Source organism: Halichoeres trimaculatus, unplaced genomic scaffold (genome assembly GCF_033239565.1).
Source record: "Halichoeres trimaculatus isolate MK-OKI-2021-1 unplaced genomic scaffold, fHalTri1.1 fHalTri1_scaffold_3, whole genome shotgun sequence".
Lineage (NCBI taxonomy): Eukaryota > Metazoa > Chordata > Actinopteri > Labriformes > Labridae > Halichoeres > Halichoeres trimaculatus.
Window position 1 is genome coordinate 5,141,208 of NW_027437181.1, and position 19,775 is coordinate 5,160,982.

At 40.4% G+C, this 19,775-nt stretch overlaps 1 protein-coding gene across 1 annotated transcript in view; it reads left to right on the forward strand.

Annotated features, from left to right (window-relative positions):
- Positions 1 to 19,775, forward strand: part of LOC141787630 (protein kinase C-binding protein NELL1-like) — a 418,608-nt gene that overhangs the window by 275,242 nt on the left and 123,591 nt on the right. Inside the window, exon 13 of the mRNA XM_074666181.1 lies at positions 13,697 to 13,822. Coding sequence (XP_074522282.1) covers positions 13,697 to 13,822 — 126 coding nt within the window. The remainder of the gene's footprint in view (positions 1 to 13,696; positions 13,823 to 19,775) is intronic.

Here is a 19,775-nt window from a genome sequence, read left to right on the forward strand (position 1 = left end):
CAAACACAGCTCATGTGCTGAAAACAAAAGAAAAGTTTCCAATAAATCATAACTGGACCCAGCTGCTGCAGGCTTTTGGCACTGTTTTCCTGTAAGCGCCTGTGTTTACTGCTCAGCAGCTGCACCGCTTCCTTCTGGTTATCAGCCTGTGTTCCTGCATTGAAGAGCCATAGAAATGTACATGTTTCTAACACACTCAGCAAAGCATGGCCACTATGGTTTATGAGGTCTACGTTTCATTCTAAATAATTTCAAACAAAGACACCATACTTCTGATTTAATTACACTCTCACAGTGTAAACTAAGACTGGATGCTCTACCTCCCTATTCTCCCCCATTAGTATCAGGGAGGATTGTCAAGAAGAGGTTTAGGAGCAGACTTGCACCTTAACTTTTTTTAATACATATAAAAGATAAATTACTCAACAGTTTCACAAAGGTAATCCGTGTAATAGCAGGAGAAATAAAAGGGGGTGATACCCAGCAGGTCATACACAAACCAGCAACAGAAACAATACATATTTTCACCCTATCAAAATAATGGCATTTTTTTCAAGTTTTTGGGAAAACACAAAAATTTTACCCAATCCAGAGCATTTGATATTTATTAATCATTTGAATAAAAAAAGGCCTTCCCAGTGGATGACTGTTGACATGCAGAGAACATTGTGTGTCAATCATGTAACATTAAAGAATTAAGTGACTTAGGCCAATTCTTTTTAACACTCTAATGACTTAGCCAACTTTAAACCTGGATTAAACTGCCCTTTTTAATTCCACAGAGCAAACTCCAAACTGAAATTACCGAGTTAAATGAAACAAACATCAGGTAAATCCAATTGGTCAGGAGGCAGTCCCTTTCCTCACTTCTTCAGGTCTTCTTTGCTGGGTTTTTATTGAACTTAACCCATTTCCAACATTTAGTTTTGACAACTTTTTAAAATCTGAACATTAACTCTCCTTTAAATCCATAAAGCAAACTCAAAACATAAATAACTCCAACCTCAATTGGACAAATGTCAGGTCAATCATACACTGAGTACTCATACATCTCCTCCCAAAAAAGCAAAAACATTTCTTCAATTTTAAAATAGAGAAACAGAAATAAGTGGGCTAGCCAGGAATAGGTAGCTAGCTGGAAGTAGCTAAATTTTTAGTAAACTGTAACTTGTGAAATTTAGACTAAGTTACTTCACATTATACTGTAGCTTTTATGATAGTGAACCCAATCACTCACCAGTAGAAACTGATTCAAGAATCATGTTTACAGCTTCCCCTGTACTTAAGTTTCTATTTCTTCTTGAAGCAGCCACCGTCATGAAAGCTTGTTAAATTGCCCAAGTCACACATTTTATCCTAAATAAACAAAATTTTGATTTAGGCTAAAAATAAAATAGACAAAATCACCCTCTTGACTTAGGCTATTGTCCTATAGAGCATAAAGTTCATGAACTTTTCAGCTACAGCTTTAAGCAGTTTTACCAAAGACAGCCAGCATGATCAAGAGATGATTTAAGCCAAAAAGTCATTATCCTAAAAAATGACTCAGACCATTATTTCAATAGGGGGATGATATGAAAGAGAGTTGTAGTAGCACAACAGATATAACAAAAAAAGAGAGAAAAAAAAAAAAAAAAAACAGGGGCCATGTTACACTTCAAAAATAGAAAATTAAAAATAACAAAAGTAAATAGATAGTATACAAACTTTACAATCAAACATTTATGATAAGAGCTTGACTTCTTGACCCAGTGTATAGTGTAACACCGGATTCGAAGAAATTATTCAGTTTTCTTTCTTTAAAAAGTTTATTTTCCAGTGAGAAAAGTTAAAGGAAGAAAGAAAATGTGGTGTTTTATTTCTTTCCTCTCAACGTCTGGATGAGGTGTGTGGTTTCTGCACACATGCGTTCTCTAACCTGATAAAATTTCATCCCAAAGCATCAGGGACCGCTGCGGTGGATTGTGTCTCCTCTGTGATATACATCTCTCTGTCTTCTGCGACGATGCAAATTCAGTTTGCCTTCAGGATTTCTCTCCCAACAATAAGATCTCAGCTGTGCCGTTATCCGTGAGACACCGCACCGCCTACGTCTTCCTGATATATGGATTTGTTTCTCTTAGTGGGCACCCAGGTGTACTTCTCTAAGCTCTGCAGTAAATATACCTGAGTGAACATCCAGCAGAACACACAGAGCACCTGTCATGTAGGTAAACTGCTCGGCTCTGCCTGACAGAAGGATTCTGTTACAGTCTGAGGCGCCTGAGTCAAAGTCTGTCAGAATGCAGCGCGGTAAAGCGTCAGCTCCTGGTTGGGTTTGCAGAGTGACGGCTGGGATCAAACCGTCTTTTCACACCGACATCCGGTTCACATTAAAACCTGGCTTTGGATGTGTCTCAGATTATCCTAACTGCCAAATACTTCACCAGGGTAAACAGGAGGAAATTAAAAAGGAAGCACGGGTATTCACAGCTAGAAAATGTGTGCAATGTAAACAGTTAAAGCAAATGAGTATCTGCTAGCTTCTCTTTGCACGTGCCTGCAAACTGCAAGTGCATCAGAGGAAACTAGAGCTGCAGTAAAGGACTATTTCCAAGATTAAAAGATTAAAAGATTAAATATATGTGAAAAGGGCTCATTATGACTTTCCAAAGCCCAAACTGACATTTCCAAATTGCTTCTTTTGTCGAATCAGCAGTTCATACTCAAGACTTTAAATGAGCTGAGTTAGAAAATCTTGAAATCAAGAAGCTGGATCCAACAAGTGTTACAGCTGTAGAATAGCTAGAACTGTTTTTGATTGGTTAGTGCTTGCAGGTCCAGAGGAAAGGCTCAAATTTGTCCTTCTCCGAGTGGAAATCCCGGCATCTCCGAGTCCTTTTTGCAACAAATTGTTCTGCAAAAACAAAGCAGCGTTCCTAATCCGCAGCAACACAGCACTTTCTGCTCTGCATGTGTCTTCAAGAAGGACAAGGATGCTGATAAGAGCCGCTGCTCTCTGAAGACTCTCTAATTAAATGCATCAGTAGTTCTTTTCCTCCTCTGGCTCTCAGAGCGGGGGTACGCAGCGCTACAGAGGGGTGTCATCCTGTGCTGCATGTCGATCGTCATGTTTTTGGGTTTGCCTTATTTGCGGCACAGACGGATGAGACGATTAAGGCACCGAGCTCAGTCTTCTGAGGCCTCGCTGTGTCCTCGTTGCAGAGTGGAAAACCTTCGTCATTGAGAATCATTTGGCGCTCTCCGTGGCTCGGCCCATATTAAAGGATAATACCGCAGTTCTTTTCAAGTTGCTGCCAGAAGTAGAAGTTTGTCGCCTGTGTGTGAATTGCACACAGTGGGAGAAAACTAGGCTCACTTGTTTTTCTTCACAGGCTGAAACTGTCCAAAACCTAACTTTAACAGAGTTACTTTTTCAGCTTAGATTCACTTCCTCCTTCAAAAAGGGGCAATTTATGGAGCTCAACATTAAAAATTATCATCATGTAGGAATAAAAGTCAATCACAGCGACAAGAAGTGACTCTCTTATTCCTTTATTTTCACTTTTTCTGTGCTAAGTGGTTTGAAATCCAAATTACAGCACATTACACTCAGATGCTGCTCAATCACCTGACACACACAAAAAAGGTAGAAACTTTTTTAAAAGGTGTCAAAGTCTGGGTTTATGACACTTTAATATAATATTTCACCATTTTTTTGGTTTCAGTTTGATTACTCTAGATTACAGTTCATGGATTTTTGATATTTAATACCTGAAATCAAAATGTTTCTTAAGATCCAAAAGAAAGGTTTAACTTTCTGCTGAAAAGTTTGTCTATGCTTGGTTGGGAATCCTCCTCCGCTATCGTCTGCATCAGTCTTGTAGCAATGCTGAGGATAAACCCATCTGGTCCACAGCTGAGTCAGGCACCTTCCTCTTCATTAAGACCAATTAATGCTCAATGATAAATACAGATCCAGATAAGGAAACCGTGGGGGCAGTGTTGCTGTTGCTATCCGATGTGTAGCTTTAGTGAGAAACAAATAAGAAACACCAATGGTGGAACTTTTGCAATATATTTAAGGGTGTTTTCACACCTACAGTGTTAGGTTGACCCAAATTTAGATCAACCTATATTTGGTCCCATTTGGGTTGGTGTGAAACCAAAATTGGACTCCGGTGCGCACCAAACTGGTGCGGCCAGAGGAGGTGATCTTGGTTCGGCTCTGGCCGCACTCTGGTGCGCACCAGCTGTGGTGTGAAAGCAGCCGCACTCTGGTGCGATGCAACTGTCAGGCGAACTCGGCGAGTTTGACATTAGAGGGCTCCCGTGGAGTTTTGTTTGTGATGCAGGACAGCTGCGCACTCCAACATCCTTAACTACCCTTATATACTCATCTAAAAAGCAGGGCTCTCCCCTGACTCCTCACGTCAAAAACACATCGTTTTATATGGCCTATCATATAACAGGCATTAATTACCTTGTCGGTCGTCTGTATCTGCGTCTGATGGGGATCTCACGGTACATGGTAAGAATCATTATTTCTGAATTTCCCCTCGGGGATAAAAAAAAAAAAGTATCGGCGTCTCCAGTGCATCTGTATGCTTTTTTCAAGCCGCAGCTGCACTTCATTTTCAAACACTATCGTTTGCAGATGGTTATACACACAAACAATATAGAACCATATAGAAATGAATTTTAAGCACTATAAAAACTCGGCGTAGGCCTATTTGACTCTCCATCATCTCTGATTTAAGCAAACCGTTCTCTCGGCGCTTCCAGACTCCAACTGCACGCGCTCTAGCCGTTGTCGTCATGGAAACATGACGCTCTCAAAATACTGCGGCGTTTGGTCCTGAGTGACAAAAAGCAGATGTGCAAGGAACCGCACTAACTGCAAAATGGCAACAAAGTATCAATATGACATTCCAAGCCGCACCAGGGTGCGCACTATCAGGTGTGAAAACACCCCAACAGCTTTACCAACCCCTGGTTCCAACAATGCTGCTTCCGTTTTTGTCTTTTATGTCAGCGGTACATTAGCAATATCTCCTCCACAGTCGCCATGTCTGATTTTGAGGTTGTTATTGTCATACACTTTTGACTCTAGGCTGTGCCCCCCTGGTGGTTGTATTGGTTAACAGCAAAGCCAACGTAAAGAAGGCATGGAAGTATGAGAGCAGTGACGGTAACATTGTTTGAAAAGGACGTATAAATGGGCCTTAAATATTTCCAAGATGTAATCTGGAGTTTTGGGGCAGAAAAATGGGCAGGTTAGTGAAATTCAGCAACATTACGGTCAGTAAATCATTAAATAAAAGTTTTGGTGCTGTGGGTAGGAGCCAAGCAACAGAGTTGCTAGGCCCCGCCCTGCTGGCTATGGCTGCCTCTTGCAGCAGTTCTCTCTTCTTTGTCCGTTTCTTGTAATTTTTTCGTCTCTTTTTCATAATCTTGCATTTGGAGTGGATCATTACTTTGTATGGCTCATTTGTTGGTCATGGACACCAAACTGGTTTTGTCTTCAGTGATATTTTTACTATTTTTGCTCCTGTGTTTGTCTGGAGATCCTACATGTAATCATGGCCACATTGTTTAGCAGCCTTTAGCGTGTCAATGCTGACTGGTGCTAGGACAGATGTTTCCCTCGAGGTGAGGAGAAGGAGGTGAGGACGACGCGTTGGTTCTCAGGTGTGAGCTAAGAAGTGACGACATGGACCTGTCCTTCTATCCATCATTATTAGGAACGTAAGATCTATCTCCAATAACGACAAACAAGCTAGCTGTGCTAACTCAGCAACAGAGGGAATACCAGAAGGCAGAGTAGCATCATGCTGTTCACAGACATGGCTAACAGAGGACAGAGAGGAGAGAGAGAGAGAGGAGAGAGTCTCTCAGGAGACAGAGCTCAGTCCTGGACCCTGTGGAGGTGGAGGCTGGCTGAACTGGAGAATGATAGACAAGTTGTCAGCATCTATTTTCTTATGGAGCTTTTTGCACTTTCTATACACTTTCTTACTTTTGTTTTCATGATTGCTGCTGTGACTTCAATTTTGTTGTACTTGTTGCAATAACAATAAAGTTACATTCTGTTCTACTCTATTCTCTTCTAAAACACTGGATAAGATTTCAGTTTTTGCAGTGCAGTGATTTTTTTTCTGTCCCCTATAAACTCTGGAGATGCTGTTTTCTCACTTTTCAGCCAAATGGAGTGTTTTGTCTTTGAATCCAGAGTCACGACCTGCCCTTCCATCATCTCTGGGAGCTCTGTGTCTGCTCACCGTTGGGTCTTTACTTGAACTCTTGTCTCTCCCAGTGAGCTCGATTTTGAAGTAACTATGCTGCCACCTACAACTGCACCAATCTTTGAATAGTTGGACAAACTTTTTGCATGTACGATTCTTGGTGCTGCAGGCCTCCTTCATATCTTCCATTTAGCGCTCTGTAAAGCATATTAAGAAGTTGGACAGAGGGTGGCAAAGTCTGCTTGATGCAATTTCAGCTGAGGATCACAGCCTCCAGATCCAAGTCTTCCAACCATCTTCAAGTCCTCTGCTCAGACTGCCTTCTTATTTTTTTTTTCTGTCTCACAACTCTAAAAAGTAGCATTATTGTTTTTCCAACACATCTGAAACAGAAAACAGAAAAGGCGTCATGGTTAAGAAACACTGGAGCTATTCACAGTTAACTCTGAGCCCACGCACTGCTCTGCAGAAGGCCAACTTTAAACAAAAACAGAAGACGGTTTGAAGGTGAGAAGACAAATCTGTGTAATTCAAGGTTTATTACTGAGACAAACACATTCAGAGCACGCTCGGCGTTGAACTAAACACAAACCAAATGAATGAGGATTTAATCTAAATCCTAAATGTGTTATTTTCTAACTAAAACTCTTTCTACTAAAAACTGTAATCTCAAAACCGTTAGCCAATAACAGCTCAGCATGGCGAGGCAGCATTTCCTGCAGTCTTTACTTCTCCATCATGGTGTTAACGGAGAAAGTTGCCCTGCTGTTTCATCTCATATCCTATATTTATGTTTCATTGCCAGTCTTGCTGTGCAGTGATTGAGACTTGCGTATAGACATTATAATTTAATTTGTGTAAAACTGCCCATTATGAGGAAGTGTTATTTCTCTCCCACACTGCTGAGGTTGTTTATTGTGTCTCTGTGAAGTCAAACCATAGAAGCAGAGGAATCATTAGCTGTTTACACCAAGTGCATTAAGGAAAATAAGTGAAATTTTCTTTTTCTTTGTCTACACAGTCGGTATGTGTGTGTACTGCTGCTTACTGAAAGCCTCAATTACCACGGTGAGTAATTGTCAGGTGAAGTTAAATTCTGTGAACATAGAAAATAGAGATGGGGAGATGTATGAGTCAAGTGACAAATTGCTTCAGCAGGAGTCACTTTCTCCATGAAGAAGTAATTTGAGCGATCAGTGAATCTGCAGTTACGAGGACGCTGTGGCTACTCCGGTCAGTTTCATGGCAGCATGCAGAGTTATAGCTATGTTGTTTAAATACTGGAGTGTCTACAAGGGCCTGTGTCCACTGTCAATGTTTCTGCCTTGGCAGTATCTATAGTCTGAATTTCAGGGTGTGTCTAACCAGTATGATGTGTTCAGGATTTGGAGACTTTTTTGTTACCACTATGTTGGTCTGTGTGCTTAAAGAGGAGGTATTGTGCTTTTTTTTTTTAAGTCTTAATACTGTCCCTCTGGTGCCCCTGTGGTGACTTAACATGATTTATAGCTTAATACTTTTTTACTCTCACTAGTGTTTTAGAAAACACTTATTTTAGCCTCTGTTGCAAAAGCTTTGTTTTGGATGTTGTCTCTTTAAGGCACCCCTCTTCACAAACACTCTTCTCTCTGATTGGTCAGCTATTGTGGGTGGCTTTTATGGCTTGTCTTGATGTTTTGAGGTCTGAAAGAGCCCGATTTCAGTCAATTTTCCACTTTGGTGGACAATGAAAAACTATTCTATTCTATTTTATTCTATTCTATTCTATTCTATTCTATTCTATTCTATTCTATTCTATTCTATTTATAACAATGACCGAAAATGTTTCAACAACGGGGATGGGAAAAAAAAGTAATAACTGATCAATAAAGAAACAAATATAATAAATAAATAAATAAATAAACAAATAAATTAATAAATTAATAAATAAATAAAACTCAAAAGTCATAACTGGTAGATAATGTGACAAAAGTGCTGAAACTACACTGAGATAAAAATAATAAATAAAAAAAATAAAATAAAATGAACAAATAAAGTAATAACTGATCAATAAAGTAACAGATACAAGGAAAAAAATAAATAAAACTCAAAACTCATAGCTGGTAAATAATGTGACAAAATTGCTGAAACTACACTGAAATAAAAAAATAAAAACAAATAAATAAAACCAAAAATGTAACAACTTTTTAAAAATAAATATAGTGTGTTTGGATCAGAATTTTTATTTCTTTATTTTTTTATTTTTTACTTTCTTAAATACATTTTGGGTTATTGTTGCTCTGACAAGGCCCACCCACTGATTTGTCATAAACCAGTTAGAAGATCCTTTAGTGACGACCTTATCATTTCAGAAAGTCTCATGAAAATCATGTAAAGATCTTGTGAAGATCCCAATCTCGCAAAGATCTTGTACATTTTTTTAGAGTGGGATGTTTGGATTAATTTACAGACAGATTCAAGGGTTTTTGCAGCTAGAATGTGTGGAGGTTTGAAAATCTGCACATGCTCAGTCTGAACATCTAGCATTGTTATGTTTCATCCATGTTTGAATACAAGGTGACACGATACCTCTGGTTTAACATTTGCTGTATTGAAGCAAAGAAAAGGTGAAAGATTTTAAAAAGGAATCAGCTCCATATGTGTACTTCCTCCTCCGCCATTTTTGTTATTGCCAAAGTTAATACTGGGAGCTGCGCCCTTTGTTGAAAGAGAAGAAATGTTAAAATGAATTTTTTTCAAAAAGAAAGTTCAGACCATCAGGGTGCTGGATTGTAAAGAAAAAAAAGATGCTACCACAATGAAAACATCAGGTGACACAGGTCTCAAAGTGGGGAACATGACTCTCATACAGTCTATGATCTCATCTCACTTTACGGTTTGTACATTTAGCATGAAAAGTTTCTTCACAAAAGTTTTTTTTTTCTGTTCTGCTACAGTTTTCTTCTTTTTTTTCTCTCATTCAGCCGCTCAGAAAAACCTTCAAACTATTTTCAGAAGCCAGACACCGTTCAATCTGTCTACTAAATTTCACGGCTCTCTGTTCTTTTGAAAACACAGACTGAGTGACAGTCCGGCTGAAAGCCTGAAGAAGAAAATTGATTAACACTTCTGAGATTGAGTGGAAACCTTTCAGAAACATGTGTAAGAGTCTCATCCACAGGACGTCGAGTAGACAAACAAATGAGCTGATCAAAGAGGTCAGTCAGGTCCTGGACCGCAGATACAGAAACACAATGTGGGTTGATTAGAGGGAGGGGAATAAAGGAGCTCCATACGTAAGGTTGAGAGGAGGCTGTTTCCATTAACCTGTGTACAGGAGGAGGGTTGGAAAACAAGCACTAACATGCATATCCACACACACAAACAAACACACACACTGAGAAAATGAGTCTTCTCTCTTTCTGCCTCGCAGCATCCAAACACTCAACATCCAGACAATCTCACACACACACACACACACACACTCCACCATGCACACGGAGACTCCTCTTCACCTTATTTTTAGCTGTTCCCCTCCTCAGCCCTGACCTACATCACAGCATGAATAAAGCAGCAGTGAGATGAAGAAAGTGAGCTCAGAGGAGGAGGCGGAGGAGGAGGAGGAGGAGGGGGAGGAGAAGGTCTGGGTTGGAGGGAGGGAGACGAGGAGAAAGACACCAGCAAATCCAGGGAAATGAATTCTGCCCCGTGTGAAATGACAGTTCCAGTTCTGTCAGCAGACCTCACCTGCTTCAACAAACACACACATGTGCAAACACAGAGGACAGAGATCACACAGCCTTATCATTGTCAGACTTGACACTTTGAACCAAAGAGGACAAAGGCGGTCGGCTCGTGCCTTTGAATTATCAAAGCTGTGTGTTGCTGATATCACACACAGAGCCTGAGTGACTCTTTGGCGCCTTCCTCCAACGACCAAACGAGCAGCTCTCTGGACAGAGAGCGGCTTCGTGACAAGATGGAAATCAGGTACAGCATCGCCGCCTCCAGCACTCCAGCAGTTTCCATGTTTTGATGTCGCAGATCAGCGCTGCTCTCTGCTGAAGGCCGGCGAGGCTTTGTACGCCTGAACACACGATCCGTCTCCCTTTGATTGTGCAATTCGACGCTCCTACTGTACACTCTCCAAGGATGAAATTTGCAGAGAAAAAACCTCTGGCTGTTGCATGTAAGTCAATTACATACTTCATACAAATTCATCCTGTTGTAAAGGGGAAAGTGTGAGCCGAAGACCTCGAAGCTGGGATGGATTTATCCAAGGAGAGGATATGGAAATACTCCTCTCACTTTCTCCCTCCCCCCGAAGTGAAGCACACTGACTCCCTTAAGTGGTGGAAAGGCCTGGTATAGCCTCAGGAAAACTGCTTCTCTGCAGCTCAGCGTCCATGTAAACACACACACACACACACACACAAACTCAAATTTCATCCCTGTGCATAACACCTCTCTTGTGTGTTTCCAATCCTATTTCATCAACAGTCATCCGCTCGTCTAATGCCTCCCTGAGCTCTGTGTTTTAATGCTCATACAATGTCTTTCAAGCTACATTAGCATGAGGGGTACTCAGAGATGAGGAGATGTAATGTGACAATTTAGCTGAACATTATTGATGTCGGGGAAGATGCTGCTCTCGCTGTCGTCCTTCATCCTTTTCGGTTTATAGGTCATTATCGTATCTGATTTGCTGCTTTGTTTCAATCCTTCCTCTGGCTTCTTCTTCTTCTTCTTCTTCTTCTTTTCCTTCCCTCTGCGTCTTTTGACTGATTTTTTCTTGTGTTTTGTCTTTGCAATGAACAACATTATTTTTTTATTGAGCAAACTCTACAGACACAAATCCACATATTGTATTTCAGTTGTCTTCAGATGGTCGTGACCAATTCTAAGAGTTTCAAAAATCCAAAAAAACAAACATTAGCATAGCTCAACAATAAGGCAATTTGTGTTCTACAAATTAATTCTCCTCAATTTCCATTTTTACTGTTGTAAAGACTGTTTACTTCTCTTTGAGGAACATGTTGGATGAGCTGTAGAGCTGAGTTTGTTGGATGCGCACATGAAAAATTAACCAAATCTTTGCCATTGCCAAACTGCTTAATCTACTGAAGTAGACAGTCTAGTGACCTGGGATTCAGAGACTAGAGCCTTTTTGCATCTCTTTCCTGCTTTGTGCTGTAAATGACTTCCTTACATCTTTATTTAACTAAAACTGAGGAGCAAGGGAGGACTATCGAGGGACGTAAAACATCTCTCAGTCAGGGAAGATACAGATGGCGCCATGATAAGGTTTCTCTGTGCACTGTTAGACATCTTGGAGCGGGAGTGACAGAAAAAGTGTCAGAGCAGCTTGAGGCCTACACCATCCATACTGTTAATCAGGGAAGGGGAGAAACCACCAGCCCCAAGAAAACCCCAAAAAGCCCCACCCATGGAGGACAACCCTGTGAGATGGGGGTGGACCTGGAGTAGGAGACTTCTCTTAACCCAGGTTGTGAGGCCGGACGTAGTCTTGTGGTCTAAAGCAGTGTTTCTCAAAGTGGGGTCCTAGGACCCCCAGGGGTCCACGAACCACAGCCAGAGGGAATCATTTCAGGAACACTTGTAAAAGTATGTTATATTATTGAAAAAGCATATAAATAAAATGAGATCTCTTGCACTAATAAAATCAGATATTTTTTCTGGTACTCAGGCCCAATTTAGTCCTGTGGCATGAGATCAATAACCTTGCAGAGCAGACGGACCTGCCTAATTCAGTTTCTGACCTCCTGCAGGTCCATCTTACCTGGCTCCAATGACCAACGATTTCACTCAGTTAAATTCTGACCGGCCCAATCAGGGAAGAGAGGCGGGAGCTGTGGGAGCAGACGTGACGTCAGCAGACTTTTGTACTTGTTAGCGCTCCTTTGATTCTTAAGTTAAATTTATAAAAACGGAACCTGTCGTCTAACACCTTTTTCACAGCTGTTTCTCGTGATTCAGTAGTTGTTCATCTATTGTTTCTCAGAAGCATCGGCTCACATAAGCTACGTCATACTGTAGCTTGATGTGGATTGGTCCGTGGTGAGTGTGTTAACCAGAACGGTCGTCCAATCACCAGCTGCGGATTTGTTTTAAAAGTCCCGCCTCTAAAAACAAATCGGAAGAGCTGCTACCCAGATGGACTTGTGAAATAATTCTGTGATGGATATATGAAAGTGTCCATCTGGCGTGTCAGGTTATGAGATCAATTCTCATATGAAAAAAAAAAAGAAAGAAAAAAACCCTCAAAAATCACGTTGGTGCAGTGGCGTACACAGACTTTCTAAAGGGCAGGGGCAAAAAGAAGGGGGAAAAGGGCACATGCAACATGTGTTGCCAGCCAAGGGTGCAGTCAATCATATTTTAACCAGCCAAGAGGGCAGTTAAGTGTGTTTTGCCAACCAGGAGGGCACTTTCACATACGTTTTGGCTCCCAATCATTCACTTTACTTCCTTAAAGTTTACAAGTCTAATTCTATTGTTGCAAAATAATTTATGTTACATTGTTACAAATTATGAATAATAAGCTAATTATTGTCATGACAACAAGGTGGGGAGCCTTGGAAAAATGTCTAACATGAAAGGGGTTCATGGTCTAAAAAATTTTGAGAACCCCTGGTCTAAAGGGGAAGGGATGATCAACCTCATGGACCTGTCGGACCCGTTACGAGGAGCCCTTCTAGGGGGAAGCAACCAAGTCAAGACCTTGTTAAGCAGAGCAGAGTCAAAGGGTAGCAGACAGAGTTGATTGCTGGCTTTGGAATTGAAGGGAGGAGTTGAGCCAGGGGTCAAGAGGACACGGGCCTTAACTGCCAATCCACCAACACCCTGTGAAAGTTGGATTACACTTGATGGCATCTTCTCCTTGTTGAAAGCTACGGTCATGCAGATATGACAAAGTCAGACATCATCACTGAACATTTGTTTAGCAGTGCTGTTCTTCTTGAACTGAGTATACAAGGAAGCTTAAACCTGTATAACTCATGTTGGCGTTAGCACCTTGGCGTCATCCAGACGACTTATTGTTCTGTTTTATGGTTCCCCATAAAATTAGCCCATTAGTACCAAAAAAATTAACTTAATTATCTGGAGATAACGAGATAAAATTATCCATTATAACTGGGAAAACCAACATTTTTAACGTCAATAAGGAGATAAGATGTGATCTGAAGAATGAACAGGAAATTACCCGTCAATATGAGAAGAGTTAATTAAATGTTCTGGTGTAAGTCCTTGAAGACTTTTGTAATTTTTTGGGTACACTTGGGAAACTGGCTTTGTTTGTCTTTGTGGTTGTTGACTGAATACGTTTGGACCTTTAATGAAACGCTCTAATCTGAGGTGACGCAGATAAACGAGCTGGTTCTGATGCAGTTCAATGAGCGTTATCTCCTCAGTGTCTATCGAGAGCTGTTCAGGAGTTATCAGCTCACTGTATCTCTTCTGTTTGTCCTCAGATATCGACGAGTGTGCCACTCAGATGCACTACTGCCAGGCCAACACGGTGTGTGTCAACCTGCCCGGCAGCCATCGCTGCGACTGTCTCCCAGGCTTCATCAGAGTGGATGAATACTCCTGCACTGGTATGTCTGCATGCATCCTCTCACTGACTCACAGGATCATATTACATAACAGCACACACACACTCATATACACACACAATGTAACAGGCAAACACACACTCTGTATCCTGACCTGAGCTTCTTGTGTGTGGATTGAGAGGCAGTAAAAATAAAACTTGGTAGACGTGGCTTCTGTACTGTCTGATGTTGGTTTCTGGAGGAGTTTCAGTTTCAACTCCAAGCAGTTTGAGAATTTCTACTTTGTGTTTTGGGGAAATTATTTAAGTTATAGAGGATGAAAACCATAGTTCCCCATCTTTTTGTTGCCATCACAGGTTGACACAGCTCATCTTGTTTGGTTGTCTGTTTTACTTACTCATCGTCTTTAAGTTTTTACATGAACATGACCACAAACTGTTTTGAAAACTAAAACTAAAAATGAAGTGAAAGCTCTTTGGCCAGACTGTATGCTAACATCCTTTGTGTAGCCGATGTTATTACTAAAGCTTTCATTCAAGAGATCCATTGAATCCTTTGTTGTGGCAAACTTGTATTGGTATCATGTCCTTGGTTCCAGTAACATAGTAAAAAAAATGTGACATGCAGTTTTCTAGTAGGTGAACATTTTGCAAATAGGTTAATTATAAACATGATGAATTACAGAAAGAGGATCTAATTTCTATGTGTTGTTCTTGTGTGGTGAAGAAACAGTGCTGAGAGGCACAGTGGGGTTATCTTTTTGGCTTGGTAACAAAGGTATCATGATTTCATGATCAGAGAAGCAATAATGGCAATAACATCACAGCAGAGAATGGAGGTGGCCTAAAAATGGCTTGCAAAGGGAATGTGAATGGCCAACAACAAATGTTGTCTGTTCACATCACAGAGGAGAACAACCACCATTCTCATATTTGCAAGAAAATATGTTTCTTTTGTTAAAAGTAGGGTCTGCAGGAATATTCTTTACCTTTTAGTAAACACAAGATTCAAACTGTGCTCCTCCCCCTTGGCTCAGTGCCAGCAGCAGCACACACCCACTGCCTCCATGATTGCATGAACACACTCACCAGCCCAGTAGCATTACATTTCTATGTGGGAGAGACTCCAGAGCTGTGCACCTGACTTAGCATGCTAGCACAAGCTAATCATAGGTATTTGGCACAAACCTTGTTAGCCGGAAGCTAACTTGCGTTGCTCCTTGTCTCGCCGTGCTCTCCAAAAGCCAAAAAACGAGCGAAAGTCGAGCCAAGCTTCACCCTTGTTCAGGAAAAAGCTCCACCTGTTTGGCTTTTTGTTTCACTTTGGTTGTGTTTTTCTTCTTCTGTGCTACATCCACTATCTTAGCAGCTCTGATTAGCTTCCCCTCACGATCAGCAACACTCAAAGTCACGTGCACACTGGGCGGGCTGTGATTGACTGATGTAACCACGCTTACTCTCCACCCAGAAACGTCCTGATAAAAACCAAAACATCAACAAACAGGCAGAGGAGAGGGTTTGAGGCAGACACAGACACTGACACACATGTATAGAGGCCCAGAAGAGACGAGCAGGATTATTTCTGTAAAAGTTAACTCTTTTTTTATTTTTTATTTTTTTCGGGTAGGCTGGGTGATTTATTTTGATATCGAAGAGTTTTTACTTTAGACTTCCAGTTCTGATTCAGCCTATTGCTTTTGTGCAAACCATTGCAAGCAGATTACCAGGACTCTGGAGATAAATAAACTAATCACGCAAATGAAAAAAATGGCTTTGCTTTGCAGTTTGGTTAAAATGTTCAAGATTAGCAGGGCACACATTTACAAAAAATGGATTATTCCCATTTTTTCTACTTTTTAATCAAAGGAGATGTCATTAGTTTCTAATTTTATTTCGTTTTTGGAAACTTTGTAATGAAAATTTCAGAATGCAAGATTGATCTCCCAATATGATCTAATTGTGAGTCTTCTCTGTATGAGAAGAAGGATATTTGAGCGGTGAGTTTTTTTTTCCGATAGTACAAATTGGAAAATTGGAAAAAGTGAGGGAAAGAGAGCAGGAAAGTGGCTGAATGAGTCACAGGACACCGATAGGCTGGAAATGTTTGGTTGGGTGAACAAATCAAATGGGTACATTTCTGTGGCATTTGTTTGAGACCATTCTATTCTCAAGAGGATTAGCTTTGCAACCGGATCATTATGTCTCAATTTCAGCGCCTTGGTTTATGACCAAATACCAGGGAGAGGTTTTCAAAAGCCTTGGCTTTGGTTTTGTTAAGTGCTCATTAGCTTATTAGCATGCTTACATGCTCAACAACAAAAAAAGGAAGGGAGGGTAGTGAATTGGCCTAATGTACAACAGTTTGTGTGCAGACTCAGAGAGTGTGGTCTCTGGAGGGTTTGGAAATGCAAAATTCAACAGATAAACAAAGTCTGAAGCACCACAAGAGACACAACAGACTCTTCATGGAGTATCAGCAAAGCATGAAAATGCAACAGAAACCTCCTAACTGTTTGGATCTTGATAACATGTTAACTTACTCCTTTTTATATCATATAAAGGGATTATCAGGCTACATCATCATAAAGATGTGCACGCATCTTGACCACAGAAGCAGCGTCCAGTCACTGCTATTTCACAAACCTGGGAGCGTTTACCGTCTGTAAAAGTGATAACATTTACTTTGAAAATGCACTTTTTGGAGGTTAACTCCAAATCATTATACTCCGCAGTGCTTCTGCACCCAAGTTGCCCGCGTATCCGGTGTTGTTGATAAACAAATAATCCCTCAAAACGTCTAATTTTGATTGAACAGTTGGATAAGAGGTTTATGTTTTCTCACAGTTTGTTCTTAAATATTATCCACACAGCCACTCGTGTAGCCTCAGACTGTGCTAAATGCTCGCTAACAGCTCTGAAAATGTGATGCTGTTTATTTTTTGATCTGAAATAAAAGCCCGCTGAGACTTCAATGTGACTAATTAGTGGGTACCTCAGCGTATGTCTTCTACAGTCTGCGAGAACCAGCATGTGGCCAAAGAAGAAGGGATGATCGCAGCCAATTTGACCAACATATTTATCTGCCTCCCACAGCATAATGCTAACGCTCCTCTTAAGTTTCAGCTTTTACACCCACAGGGTGACACCTGGCACAGCTGGTTTACAAAGCTTTCCCTCCAAAGAGGCTCAGAGCAACATGTTTTCTCAAGATGGAATAGGATGTGCTTGGTTGCTGCTCGGTGTTCCTCCAGAGAAGTGTTCTTTAATTAGCTCAGCGCTGGCAGCCATGCAGGGACAGGGATCCATAGACAATCAATCTTTTTTGCAGCTTGTAAACTGTCCTGGCTGCTGACTGGGAGCCCGAGAAGCTCGCTCCACATCTGCTGGGAGAGATAAATCCGTTCTCTGTCTCCTACTCCTTCGGCGTCTTCTCTGGGGTTTCATATCCTCAGCCTGGATGTAAAACAGAGCTAGCGTTCATGGTGCAGGGAGGCCACGGCTCATATTTCACAACGCTAACACGATTGCACATTAGCTTCTGTAATTGCTGCGTTGTGCTGAAATCTGTGTTGTAATTCTTCACCGTGTCTGTGTCTGGAAAGGTTCCTCGTAATGATATTGTTCTCACTGCATTAGGCACACACACACACACACACACACACACCCACACACACACATACACATGGTGGTTTCTCATTCTGTCAAACCATTAGCAATGAGAAAGTTAACCTAAAAGTCCAGTTGCTGCTGGATCAGATGCTCTAAAGGTAATTTCCTGAGTTGACTCATGCAGCAGTTTCCAAATTTAAATATAGACTCAGTGTTAAGGTGAAGTGTGTTTCACTGCACTCTGTGAAAAAGCCTGGGAGGCAAATAACGCTACCATGATGATAACGAAGATGACGTGCTTGGGCAGTGATAAATACTTTACTTGAGGGAGATTTTGGATTTAGGTGAACTGCGGTGTGGCTGATCCAATCAAACTGGAAAGTCTATCAATAAAATTAAGAGTGAGGTTACGTTAGCTCTGATTGGTGAGGTTTGAGTTGGTAGATGAGCACTGGTAGGACATAACCAGGATCCACCAACCTTACAGACATGTCTCAGGGCACCAGGTTGAGGAACACTACACAGATGGTCTGCTGGACTCTTAAATATGCAACAAACTGAGTTTACAAAGTTTGATTGTTTTTACGTTCTAAACGATAGCTCTACATAACCACAAATACATACATTAAATTCAATCTAAATTAAGAACCACACTCAAGGAACACAGTTTAACAGTTAGAGGTGTCTCTCTATGGAACACCCTGGACAAAGATTGTAAAGAAATGAAATCATTCAGTATTTTCAGAAAAACACAACAAGAACAGCATACTCAACAAATACAGGGATGAAATATACTCCTAGCTTTGAGCCTGAAATGTAAAAAAAAATAAACAAAAAATAATAAAATAAAAAAGTAAAACAAAAACAAACCAAAACAAAAAAAAAAAAATAAATTAAAAAATGCAAAATAATAATACTATAACCATCTATATCAAGAAAGCATTTCTTTTGGTTCCATTTTCTTTGTTTATGTAATTTTGTGCTTAGGTTTGCACTTGTAATTTTACAATTAAGGGTTGCTCTGCTTTTTGTCATTCTGTAAAAAAAAAAAGAAATAGTATTATTGTTAGTATTCTATTTTATTATTATTTTATTAGTATTTTTTTTTAATTATTATTTTATTTTATTATTATTTATTTATTTATTTATTTATTTTTGCAAAGCTAAAGGCATGCCAGCTATTTTCTTTTGGTCATTTGATCAAGTGTCTATTTGATTATTGTGTGAGTGAAGGGGCAGATACCATAAGACTTTTTCTTCTTTCTGCTCCTTTTTATTCATTTTGACACTTATTTTGTTTTGTATCGTACTTGTGCTTTTTATGTTATCAAAAATGAAATAAAGACAAACTAAACATTACCTTACCACTTTGCATCCTGGGAAAAGTCATCCTAAACAAACAAAAGTTGCGTTTCAAAGAAGATCAAATGGCAAAAGTTAAGCCTTCACGGCAATGGGAGATGGTGCTCAATGGAAATGGAGGCTTTATCCTGAAAAAACCCAAAACAAAGCAAAAAAAAAAAAAAAATCTGAGTTGTAGCTTAATCGAAGTGTACTATTGACAGAGGAATTAGCCATTTGGACCATTTTTAAAACTCTTTATTTTAAGAGTGTTGTTTTTTGCTGCAAAGATCAACTTCTTGAATGAGTATGTATAGCTATTGGTGCTTCTGCAGCTGACTTGGCAGAAACTTCATGACCTGTATGATTAGTACATCCCAGGTGGCAACATCCAGTTTAGAAAAATGAGGCTAATGCAGAAGTGCTAAAAATTACTGTTCACGGAGACTCCCCATAAGGCTGGCTGCAGAAAAATTGAAAACCACATACACATAAAGACAAGAATCAGACTTTTACGGCATTAAATAGCATATTTACATACTGTAAAAGGGGTGAACTTTTTTCATACTCAGTGGTTTAGAGGTTATTAGGGCCATTTGATTGTCCAATCAGAGACCCAGTTCAGCTCACGTGACTGACAAGCACCCTACACATCTTATCCAATATGTCCGCTTCCGTTAATTGGCTTCATTTCACTGTTTCAGGAACGGATGGGTGACCTTGTGTAGACTACATCCATATTTTATACAGTCTGCTGTACATCTGCAGCTGATCCAAGCTGCAGATGTCCAGTCTCTACCCTCTGATCTGCCATCACTGCCCTGCACTGGTAGGATCTGCAGGCCCCAGCGGTTCCTCCTCAGATTTCTATATTTAAAACAAACCTGCGAGAAGTGAACGCTGACACCAAGGTGCCAAAAAAAAGCAACATTCTGCTGCTGCAACATGCATTTCAAGCCAAAGCTTTGTGAGCTGCCTGACTGAAATACAAGATACAACCTGTTTGATACCAATCAGAAAGTGAGTTACTGTACACAAACCTCAGT